Source organism: Sparus aurata, chromosome 1 (assembly GCF_900880675.1).
Source record: "Sparus aurata chromosome 1, fSpaAur1.1, whole genome shotgun sequence".
Classification (NCBI taxonomy): Eukaryota; Metazoa; Chordata; class Actinopteri; order Spariformes; family Sparidae; genus Sparus; species Sparus aurata.
In genome coordinates this window covers 15,933,551-15,946,131 of record NC_044187.1, presented here as the reverse complement: position 1 = coordinate 15,946,131, position 12,581 = coordinate 15,933,551, and the positions used below count along the sequence as shown (strand labels likewise).

General features: G+C 39.1%; 1 protein-coding gene across 1 annotated transcript in view; it reads right to left on the bottom strand.

Annotated features, from left to right (window-relative positions):
* Positions 1–12,581, bottom strand: part of tbck (TBC1 domain containing kinase) — a 47,055-nt gene that overhangs the window by 9,332 nt on the left and 25,142 nt on the right. Inside the window, exons 23-24 of the mRNA XM_030421648.1 lie at positions 10,926–11,098; positions 2,295–2,458 (exon numbers count right to left, since the gene is read on the bottom strand). Coding sequence (XP_030277508.1) covers positions 2,295–2,458; positions 10,926–11,098 — 337 coding nt within the window. The remainder of the gene's footprint in view (positions 1–2,294; positions 2,459–10,925; positions 11,099–12,581) is intronic.

Below are 12,581 nucleotides of genomic sequence, written 5' to 3'. Positions count from 1 at the left end.
GAAATTCTTTTTTAATTTAGGGATTTACAAGGATTTTTCTTGTATGAGAGATTTGTTTGCATGCACATCAACATATGCATATTGTTTGCTGACCTGTCAATGTCTTTTCAGTAGTAAACGAAAAGTCTTCAGATTTTTTAATGAAAAGCTTGTTAAGATACCAGGTCATCGTTTTGTTTAAAGTTTCATTATTGTGCGATACTAACTCATTATTTTAAGATAGACTTATTATTATGAGATATTATTTTATGATTTTAAAGAAAATTTCTCATTATTTTTGCAATACCACATCATTATTCCTGAGATACTGTGTAACTATTTTGAGTCATTTCAAGACACTAAGTCATCATTTTATGTTACTAAGTCATTATTTCCAGATATTAAGTCATATTTTGAGATACTAGTCATTATTTCAAGATATCAAGTCATCATTTTAAGATGCCAAGTCATTATTTCTGGATATTAAGTCATTACACCAAAGATACTTAGTCATAACTTCAAGTAATTGAGTGATTATTTCAAATATGAAATACCAAATCACTACTTCAAGAACATTTCTCATTAAAATGACTTGCAGGGTCTGAAGTGTAAATGGGCTTCCATAGCTTTCAATCCTAACAGAAGAGCTCCCTTTTTATGTTTAACCAAACTTAACCACACATACTCTGCATTCTACATTAAAATGTATTGATCATGATCATCAGCTGACTGTAAAAAAAAAAATGACCCAGACTAAAGAATTATTTCATGAATAGGAATACAATCAAATATACCGTGTACAAGAGGAAACTGTTGTGGCCAAAAGACGAGAAGGCTGCATTTGGTCCAGGTTCACAGGCTAATCTCCACTGCTCTATCCCACCGTCTCTGCAGGATACGGTGCGGCCTAACTGAATGTTGCAGAATCTGGCAGCACATAACTGAAGGAAATCATCCGGACTGATTCTGCCTCTTCTCACCTGTAATAGGGACCAAACTGTTTTGTTCTCTGTGCCTGTGGTTCAGTTTCAAAAAATCTGCAAAGCACTGGCACAAGGTCGAGAGGCAAGCAACAGATCAGACGCAGCGTGGGATCAAGAGAAAGGCTTCCTTTCACACGCACATTCAACTGTGTATAAATGTAGCGTCTGTGTGAGTCATGGCCCTTGAACCCAGCGCAAATAATTAATGAGAGGACATGAATCCACCAGAACAAAGTTGTACCCATCCAACTGGCACAGTTGTGACATTTTTGTGCCAAACAAGTGCAAACGGGACATAAAAACAATCCTATATTCAGGAGAGCTTGAATCACACAGCTTTTACTGGAATTAGCTCAAGCACTTGGACCATGACCTTGCAAGTACCAGCTTGTTTCACCTGAGAGACTGAACAGAGACGCGCTTATCAGAGAGATGTCTCAAAGCGGAGAAGTCTATTTGTTTTACAGCCAGGTTTAATATAAGATCACTGACAAAAGATGGTGTGTACACAGTGGACACCGAGCTGAAGGCGTTATGTCTGTGCAGCCTGATATTTGTTTTTCTTGACCTTGTACTTGACTTGACAAGACAAATGACTTATTGTTCTTTTAAAGTTATTTGTGAAGAGGTAGAGAATTTTCTACTAGCTCCAAAAGGGTGAAATCCAGTCAGATTACTGCTTAAAAACAAAACAAAACAAGAAAAATCTTGTGCGATTGTCAGCAGCTTTGCAACCTTCTCCCCCATCACATCTTTCAGATGTTTCAGGAGTTTTGGGGACAATTTCTCTAAATTTTCTGCACCTTTCATTTCTGACACTCGGACAACAGCTCTTTTCTAGTATAACATGGCTCTTAAAGCAGTGGCATTAAAAGTGAGCTGCACTTTTAAAACAACACAACAGAATGAACAGAAATTAAAGAGTAACCCCCCCCCCCCCCCACAAACACACGATTCTCCTTCATTAATTACAAAAGGAGTTAAGACTTTTAGACATGCACCACCTGTTGGAGCACAAGACGTGATATTTATAAAGATATAGAAAGCTTCAACTTGGCGCAAGTTTGCTGAAGTCAATTTTACCAAAGGCAGCTTTAACTGTGACTTTCAACACTGCATATCTCAGCTTATGTTTCATGTCAGCAGAACATTTGTTGTTTTTACTTCGTTGGACACAATCCAACATTGTGCAAGTAAGCTCCAGTACGTGTGCAGTGTTTCCTGATGTGCAGAAATTGAGCAATGTATTTACATGTTAAACCTCCGTCACCTTGGGCACCACTGAGGGTCTGTGGTGTACATTTGATGGCTGCACAGAAATAATAAGGATACTCCTCCACACTGCGGATGTCGACGGCGATGATTTTGGGCTTGCCGGCTTTGGTCCTTTTGGCGGGCCCGGCCAGCGACAGTTCACAGAGGTCGATTAAGTCCTCGGCCGAGATCCGGGGAGACACTTCTGCTTTCAGGTCACACAGCGCTAGAGGCTCCCGAGACTACAAGAAAAGAAAGTCACAGAGAGATCAGATGAAGAGGGAGAAAATTCTATTCAGGGCTTTTTAAAAAAAATAAAAAATCTGACTATAATTTGAATAATGGAATTTGGATACGTTTGTAAAATGACGGAAAAGAGAAGAGAAAGATAGTGTCGGATTGGATATTATTGTTTCTTTCAGACCAGGAAACAGTGATTGGCCATGAATGCCTGTCTGTGTTAACCGAATCTCTTTGTATTAATTGAATACTTTACACCATCCTTTTTAAACCTGCTACCTCATGAATAGCTTTTCGTTATGTATTAACATAAAAAACAGTATTAAGGCTCAGAGAGACAGCGCAAATGACCAGCTGCAGTGACCGGAACATGGTCCTTTGCCATTTTCCATGTGCACTGGCAAACTGACTCATTAAAAGCACAGCGCCTGTGGCATGGCTGCAGGGGACTGAACCCTGGTTTCTGCAAAGGTGAGCAAAGTAATACCTGTTCGTTTCCCAGATGCCCTGGAATCATTTTAAGCATAAAATATGAAAAAATAATGAGGATGCTGACAGTTTCTTTTTTTGTCCGAAAAGTACCGAACACATTTATGTGTATTGTGATAATGAGCGGTCATTAAGCAGTCTGGTGCGTCTATTCATTGATATGCAAATTAAATAGGGGGAAAAATACTAACAGCATCATCTATGAATTTCCACAGACTGTGTGGGAGCCATTTACAGAGCAGAGAAGGGCCAACTGCAAGTCCAGCGGGTTAAGTGCCAAAACTCTGCCATCCATGAAATAAAATATTTGAAAGCAGCTAACTCCTTTGGCTAGCTGAACAATCTTCCGCCCACCCAACAGTGAAGAAGTCAGTGACTTCTGTGAGTCCAGAGAGGATTTTTAAAGATCTCTTTTTTTTTTTTGGACGAGATTTAAAGTAACAATTCTGTGCTGGATGTGCCAAGCGCTGCTATTTTATACATCCTTCTCCAATATAATCAATATTTGGCTCTCTGAGGAAAAATGGAAATATAAAGTTACACACTGCAAACGCTAGTGAACAGTAAATTGTCTCAAATACTGTTCCTTATTTTGAGACAGTGGACATAAGTGTTTCCAATTTATTCTACTTTAGACTTCAACTCCATTACTTTTCAGACAACATTTTTTTACTTTTTACTTCACTGCATTTAGCTGACGGCTACTGTTTATGGTTACTTTGCAGTAATATGTCAGATTGTGGCAGATTTTATTCTTAACAGTGTATAAAGCAGTTTACACAGTGTCAATGCATCAATAACAACGATTTTAATAATATAACACTGTCAGAAGCCATTCTCTGTAACCAGCATTTTCACTGACACTTAAAGGAGACACATTATGCTTTTTTCAGGTTCATAATTTTATTTTGGTATACTACTAGAATAGGTTTACAGGCTTTATAGCTAAAAAAAAACGTCAATCCGTTTTCTCATATTGTCCAGAGCTGCAGCACTGTAGCAAAAATGTCTAACAGGTCTCCTTTAAAGGTCAAGGATTCATAAACTGTGCCTTCCAACGAGCTGTCAGGACTTCTGTAATGTTGTGATGTCACAACTATTCAGTCACAGCTCAGGTAAACATTTTCTAGTAGTAACCTCAATCAAAGTACAAACCTAAAAAGTAGTATATTATGGGACCTGCAAGTAAATCTGAAATTCAGGATTTTTACATATGAAGAAATATGTTTTTATAGTATAGTACTGCTACTTCATCCACCACTGGCTATTCACAGATTTCAGAAATGAACTGATCAATGAATTAGTCTGTACTTTCATTCTTATGTTTAATAGAACTTCACTACAACACTGACCCATATAGAGCATCTCAGCAGGGTTGATGGTATCAGCGAAAACATTATCACATCTTTGCAGCAATCTCATTCACTAAAGCATTAAAGCATAAGGAAGAAATCATTGACTGGTGCCAATTCGACTTTAACTGTCTGTAATGCATTGTCTGGCTGCAAGGGTTTACGACGGCATGATACTGTATGTATTCAAACCCTTGTGAACCAGTTTTTGTTTCATCTCTGATTTATATTCATAACCTGATTATTTCTAGAGGTATCTGATGTAAACTGTGATTATGGCAAAATATCTGTCTCAATTCTCCATAGTAATTTGCATGGATATGTCCAAGTTTCACTCGGCTGCATCAACACAGGGTCAGAACGGGAATGGGGAGGAGATTTGAGGGGCGGTGCATTGTTTTCAACAAACAACTGGATTCTGATCTTTTGGATTATCAACAGAGACGTTGACAATAGCTATTCTAGGCCACATGAGAGAGCAGATCTGCGTATTCATGATGGCTTATCTGCCATGACCAAAAACTTGGTTTGTTGCAAAGAAAAAGTCGGTCACCTCTTTGATTTCTTTTCCAACTTTTAATCCTATGTCTAAAGTAAAAACATACCGGATGGACAGAAAATAGGGTGGAATACTGAACTGCTGTTCATTGAAATATATTTCAAAATTACTTTGCAAATGATAGGGCACTCAGATCCTGATACATTTTGTTTCATGACAAATTCAGTTAGATGACACTCATTAAATAGATGGCATTTGAAATGTTAGAAATGGTGCCATTTATCAGATGTTTTTATTGCATCCAATTGTGCTACTTTTTCCAAAATGTTAGCGGATGTCAAACTGTACCCATCAGGAAACCCTGATTATTATGCAATCCAATGAAACACATACTAGAAACTAAAGCCACAAAATTACGAAAGTGTTGAGCTGGTACCTCTGTGTCACAACATGTTTTAAATAGGAAACATTAATCACAGAACTCACACATGAGAGTGAACATTTCAAACCAAGATTTCAGCCTGGTGGATCGATGCACACAGCTGATGTGACACTGACGGGACCTGACTTTGGTGGAAACAAGAAAAAATTCTGGCAGAAGATTGTGACTCCATGGACTCACCGTTTAAAAGTATAAGATGTGGTGATGGTGCTGCAATCATATGTCTAAATGCTAGCTTGTTGACAGCAGCCAATAGCAGTGGCTAGGTGACAAGTTGATAACATTCAAAAGTAGTGTGTGAAAAACACAGACAGGATGACGAAATACCAAACGTAAACCAGGGTGTGACTGAACACCCCTGCTCAGTAAAACCTGCCTGTGTACACTAAGCTTCCAAAGAAAACCAACTGGAAAGTGATTGATAACTCTTTCATTTAAACAGTAATCTACGCTGACATGTTAAGCATCTCTGACTTCCCTGCAAAAGCTACAGTGGAGAGGTGGGCTCTGTGTTCGGCCCTTTTCAAGAACAAACTGAACACTTTGTACAGCACAAAAATTCCAAAATATGTGAAAGATGAAGTCATGTTTATCACATTCATCACTCCAATGATCTGATTCCCTGTGTCTTAAATAAAGGTTTGAAATTAAATAAGCAATTTAAAAGATCAGATATCCCTTGTCTTCAAAAAAGACACCTGAGCTTTCCACATAAGCAGACATAAAACCTTACTTCTGTGAAGCCAATTGTATTCATTTCAAATGTATTTTTTAATCGAATATTTATACTAAGATATCAAATCTGAATGGAAGACAGTTGCATGTATCTGTGAAGCCATATTTTTGGCGTTTTTCCAGTACATCTGCCTTCCTGGCAGTGGTGGTGGTCAAGGGAGCGGCTGAAAAAAAAACTCTTCCTCCTCATGGTAGTACTGAAAAATAGCCACTGACAAAGCTCCATCAAGTCTTTCAAATTCTTCACAATGATTTGAATCAGCGCAGCCAAAACTGCCAGTGGACTCAGCTGGGTCTTAACCTCTTGAGCTTGCGGGGCTTTTCACCGTGATGAGCAACGATTACGGCAAGTCCTGGCGACTATCAAAGACCAATTTATCACTGAAGCAGCGATGAAAGCAGCTGTTTTCATGCTGGCATGCATAAATCAGTCACCAAGCATAGTTTACTAGATATAAAGATACTGGCGTGTATAAAAAACAATGTGCTTCCTGTCTCTTGCAGGGAGTTAAGAAAGTTAATGGTTCTATTGTTCCTTGGGATCTGCATACATTTAAAAAAAAAAAAAAAGATTACTTACAGGGGTAAAAAAAAAAAAAAGCCATAAAGCCCAGAGTATACACTTAACAGAAGTTGACAGATGAGTAGTAGTTATGGTAATGTACCACTGCTAATCTTTTCCGTACACATGATTGAAAAACAACTATGTGATAGATTGGTGTTCAGCCAACATGTTGTTTCATAACAGGTAAAAAAAAACAGTTCTGTGCGAAGCCATCACCCAAGATGCGACCTTTCAATTCCTCCGAATCATTACTCATCATTATGAAAACCCCCGAGGATTGCAGTAATCAGCTGATTTATCGCGTGGGAGCAGAAGTTGTACTCTGCCCGGAGTGTTCACACCCTGTGAAGCTGCACATAAACTGGTCACAGGGTGATCCGTTTTGGGTTCATGGGCCGTATTTTTTGTGACCCTCTTTGAAATTAAATGGATGGGCACTTCAGACATTTACATTTGCTTGTCAGAGTGGCAACACCTATAGATCCACTTCAGTGAAACTAAAAAACATCTTTCTCATTTGATAACTGCACATAAGTGTATTCATACGCACAAAATATACTGACAGAAATAGGCAAAATATGGAGCCTGTCATTGCCTGAGGCTGACAGAGCACTGTGTGGTGACTTAAATGTCATGACGAGCAGCGTGTGCCAGCTGAGGATGGCTTAATGACACTTTTGCATTTCACTGGACTGACAGTGACGAGCCTCAACTGAAGCCGCTGATAAGCAGGCACAAATCCTCTGCAGTGGTTTGTTTTTGTGAGTACGTCTACACAGAAATGCTCATGGTACACAGCTGCCAAAAAACAAAAAAAAACTTGATCAGTTTGCGTACCAAACTTGAAATAACGGTGTTGCACAGCTCGGATATAGCTGATCTATGTTCTGATATCCAACAACACTGACTTAAGTGTTTAAGCATAACTTCTATAAAAAAAACTAAACATATTTTGCCAAGTCTGCAGTCACACAAAGAGAAGAAGAGCATAATTGAGGTCATGATCTGGGAAAAGTGCTGACAACAAATACGCCATACTGTGGCCACACACACACACACACACACACACACACACACACACACAATCAATTTCCACACAGAGGAAGGTTTTAAAGCAAAAAATCCTCCCCAAGATTTTCATATACAGTACCTCCTGGTTTAAATCTGGCCACACAGCACTTACCAGTATGGCTCTGAGATTAATGATTATTCGTGGGAGGGACAGAAAAAGCAGCCCCCCTCTAATGTAAATTCACCTCTATTTCTGCTGACAAAAGACAGAATTTGAGTCCAGCTGTGGTCTTTGACAACTGACTTACAGTAGCTGAAGTATAGCATTGCTTTAGTGTTGCATAAGCAACTTGCTTTGTGCTGTAGCTTGACGACTGAAACAGTTGGAGACAAAAATCGCAACACCGCACTTGAGTTTAAAATGAAACACACCTTTTAAATTGAGTAGTATATACATGAAACACTAAAGCAGTATGAGCCTTACTTGGGAGATGTATCACTGGAATATGTTATAGACCTAACACATATGGTTAAGCTTCTACCACCCTGATAGCAAATCCTTTTGGACAGAAGCCTAATTGACAACAGTACAATATGGTTAATGTTTTACCTCATCAACTTCATTGAATTTTGTAAAATGTATGCTTATTCACCACAAGGTTGTAAACAAGATGTTACTCCGTGGGGTTAAACTGTATATGTGGTGGACAAATCAACATTTAGGGTTTATTTACAGCTGAATATGTGTCGGAGAGGTATTCTTTGCCATGGTGATGCCGGCACATTTAGATTCGGCTGCCCGTAGATCCCTTCAATTCGCCACATTTTATTTTTTCTATTGAAGAAAAACATTTTTTTTCTTTTCTCTTCCGTTATGTAGCATAAAGGGACTAAACTCGGTTTGTCTGCCAACCATTATGTTTCTTGCTTTCGTGAGGAAGAAGTCTGACAGTGGTGCTGTTGTCATGGATTATATAACAGTTAAAACAACTTATCATTTTGTCAGCAAAAAAGTATATAACAGGCTTCAAAATGCTACACCATACTGCAGAGGTTTAATGTTGGATTGCCTGTTTTAGCCATTCACTACAGTTCTAGTGCTGTAACCATCATCCTAGCTTATTGAGAATGCCCCATTCGCTCACAGGTCTACATGTACATGGGTGCATGTAGTGTGCAAGTACTGAAAAAAAATGGAACCAGGAAGCATTCATGTTTACTCACGGACATCCATTTGCTCAATTATTGAATTTCGAGCCCTGCCAGCTATTAGACGACAGTGAGCAAAACATCTGCTCGTCCACAGGGAATGGCACTAGTCTTCCCTGCACACAGTGCTGCATTTGGTTTATTTTGATTTCTCAAAGCTCTGCTTGAGCTGCCACAGAGGAGTCTGCACAAATCTGCATGTGAACATTATAAATACGCCATGTGAGAAAGAAGACAACCTTACTTGAATAACGAACTGGACACCAACCAAATCATTTTCATAGATTTGTAAAATCAAAGGCACTTTCATGAGAGCATTCTTTTGCATTTGTTTTGCTGTAAGAGGCTCAGAGAAAAAGAAGAGGGAAAGCTTGTTTTCCCCAGTACAGTCACTCAGACCGAGCTGAGTGGACAGCATCTGTCCAGCGAGATGGATGTTTGTTCGCTACGAGGGCTGAGAATCTGCTGACAGAGCGTCCTGTTCTGTTACCAGAGAGACGGGCAACGGGGGAAGCATGCAGCACAAACATACAGTAAATAGTACTAAATAAAAAACACGAGTACAGTAGTAGCTACACCATGTTTTACAATATTTCTGGAGAGTCAAGACATCATGGCAAACCACCGAAAATGGCTGAACCGACCGTATAACTGTTTGTTGTCTACAGTAATAACGAGCGTTGTGTTGCATGAACGCTGTGCTGACAATAAATGTTTTGAAACACACAGAAAGAACTAACTTTTTTTAAATTTCAATTTGGAATTCCTTTAAATAAAAGGCTTAAAGCTGCAAAGTTTATACAACTGCACTGCAGCTGTACTGTAACCTTCTATCATTAGTGATTTAGCAACAGGACTTTGAAGCCACCCAATCTGTGAGAGATTTTTCTTTGGAAACAATATATATATATATCTAAAATATAGTCTTTATACATTTATCTGGAGCAATCTTATCTGGGGAAAATATCGTGGTAGCCTTAAATGAGTCCCTTTGAATGGAACAAAATAGACTGCACGTTGTCTTATGTGACTTTCCATTAACCTTATTTTTTCGCTTCCAGTCTTCAGTTTTACTCTTGTCAAAATGCGTAAAAAACTATTTCACCGAGTCCGTCTTCAGGTCAGACGATAATCTGTGCCGACATGTGCAATATTGATTAATGAGCCATGAATTTCTAGATTGGCATTCGACTTCTATTTTTCTGTTTTTTTTTTTCCTCTCTGCGGTCAAACTGTGTAATTAGTTTGATGTGTGCTGTATGTGCCTGTGGTCAGTCCAGTGATGAACACTGACATTTCCAGGCACTCCTGCCTGAATGTCTTCTGAGGGAGAGGTGGGGTTCAGAAAGATGCGCCCATGGATCAATGCCACCACCCACCCATTTCTCATTCAGCTTCGGCTGAATGAGAAAGATTACAGCAATCACTTGCGCACACAGCAGATACGGCCGACAGAGCGTGTGTGCGCTTTCTGGACACGATGCAATCAGGTGTGAAAGGCAAACAAGGCTGCGCCACAAATACTAAACAAAGACAAAAAGGCCTTTGTGAGAGATGGCATCACATCAATAAACACTTCTCAGAACTATGAATCAACACTTTTCATGTCGGTTTGTTTGAACACACATTTGCTTTATAGGCTAACTTATCTTTAATTCCGCATATATCCGTTTGTGTAAGCTCAGAGGGGCGGACATCGTGCTCCTACAAACTTCTGCAAAATTAATCTAATTTAAGGTAATGTATTTTTGTTTATTGCTAAGTGCTTTACTATACACTGCAACAGTATTTTAAAAAGTGCTATATTCCAATGAAGTTTTACTTTATTTATGCTGAGACATTTGGAATCGGGTGACTGTTTGTATTTGTTAGAAGAAATAAACAAATCGATATACGGCCACTTTGGGAATTAAAGGGGTTGCCATGTACTGTGTTGATCATTAAACTGTAACTTTTGATTCCTGAGGAACTCATTCTAACATGAAAAATCAATACAGCCTAACCGGCCTGCTGGAGCCACTCCGCTGTTCTCCAATAAGGTGTTGATTATTGAAAAGAGCAGGTGTTGGGCAGTGAGTCACTATTTAGGGTATACATTTATGGCCCTTTCTGTTTTAGTTTACATGTGTGACTGTGTGTGTGTGTGTGTGTGATGAGTAAACCTCACCAGGTCTGTCTTGGGCATGTCCTGGTAGTCAGACGAGTAGTACGTTGCCGTTTTCCCAAAGCCATTGTCACAAGCAGCCTTCGGTGGCTGAGCATGTTGACGGTATGTCGCGCTCTTTGGAGTCCAGCAGAAGAGGGTGATGGATTCACGAACACAGCGCTCAATGTCAATTTCTGTGCAACAAAAAAGAAGAAATGTGAAATGTTGTTGTTGAAAGTTGAAAGTCAAAGCAAAGTCATGAACAACAGAGTAGCCAGTGTGCTGTATTACTTGCTTCATTCATGTTTTGGAAAAGTTGATAATAATAATATTAAGATAGAAAACACTGACGCAAATCACTTGTTTTATGCACCAATCTAGCAAACACGAATCCTTTATACATCATATTGCCTCCTTGAATGGCCACTTGAGGCTGGCTCCAAAGCGAATCAATCCCCATAGACCACGCTGTTAAAATACACAACTTAACAGAACAGTTTCACATTTTCCTCACTCGAATCGAGGGCCTAAGGACAGAGGATGTTGTTCGCTACTCATACTGTAAAGCTCACTGAGGCATGAGGATGTGATTGTGATTTTGGGCTGTATATATAAAACTAATGTAATTCGATATGAAATAAATATGGTTTGGACTTTTGGTTGTTCACTTTCTGTTTTATTTTGTAGATTATATCCTCAAGTGACATGTGTCACTTTCCATTTCCCACCTATGTTTTTTTCCTACTCACCTGTATTCCATTAGTTAATTACTCCCCTTGTGTATAAGTCTAGCTAGCTGAAAGCAAACCATGCTAGCTGTTCTACAGGGTTTTACTTTGACACTTGTGGTGATTCAATCTAAAGGCTAGCATGCTTAACCTTAGCATGCTAACTTGCTAACAAGGAAAATGGTAACACTTAGCAGGTATAATGTTTGATTAATCACCATCTTAATGAAGCCTGTCAGCATGCTACCATTTGTGAGGTAGCACAAAACACAAATGACTGCTGAGGTTGGTAATCAAATCTTTAGAAGCAAATTTGTGAAAAACAAATGACAAAGCGTTGAACGAATAAATATTTTGACCTGATGGTTATTACAAATTAATCCTGAGGGGAAGATTTACTGCAGCAATTCAACGGCACTAATCTCTCTATCCTTAAATTACCGCTGATAACAATTTACTTCGACAAATTATTTAAAGTCTGTCTGGGAAAATAAATGAATGAAAACATTGAGTGTGAAGCGTGCAAACTGAAAAAAATAAAAGTAAATAAATAAAAAATGTGATTCCCTCTTTTGAATCACACATAATTGATAAAGGATTATGTAAATGTAGTGTTGGAGGTTGAGTTGCAGAAGTGAGCAGCTTGACCTTGGCATTTTGCTGCCATTAATAATCTTAAGTAGTCATCCAGCAGAGCCAGTGGCTCTCTAAGATGATAACTTCCAGTCGTTTAGCGGCTGTCCCTCATCTGAGCTCGAGCCCCGAAATGGGTTTATAGTGCAAAGTAAAATTTCTTCTCTCCTCCTTAATGCCTCTCCAGCAGTCTACATCCTTCTCCTGGTGCTCGCGTCGAGAATAGAGCGGATTAGGGAACAGGGACTCACTGGATTAGCCGAGGATTTGGGTATATTAGGAATTCTTTCCTTCACAGTCGCTCACACTGACAGCC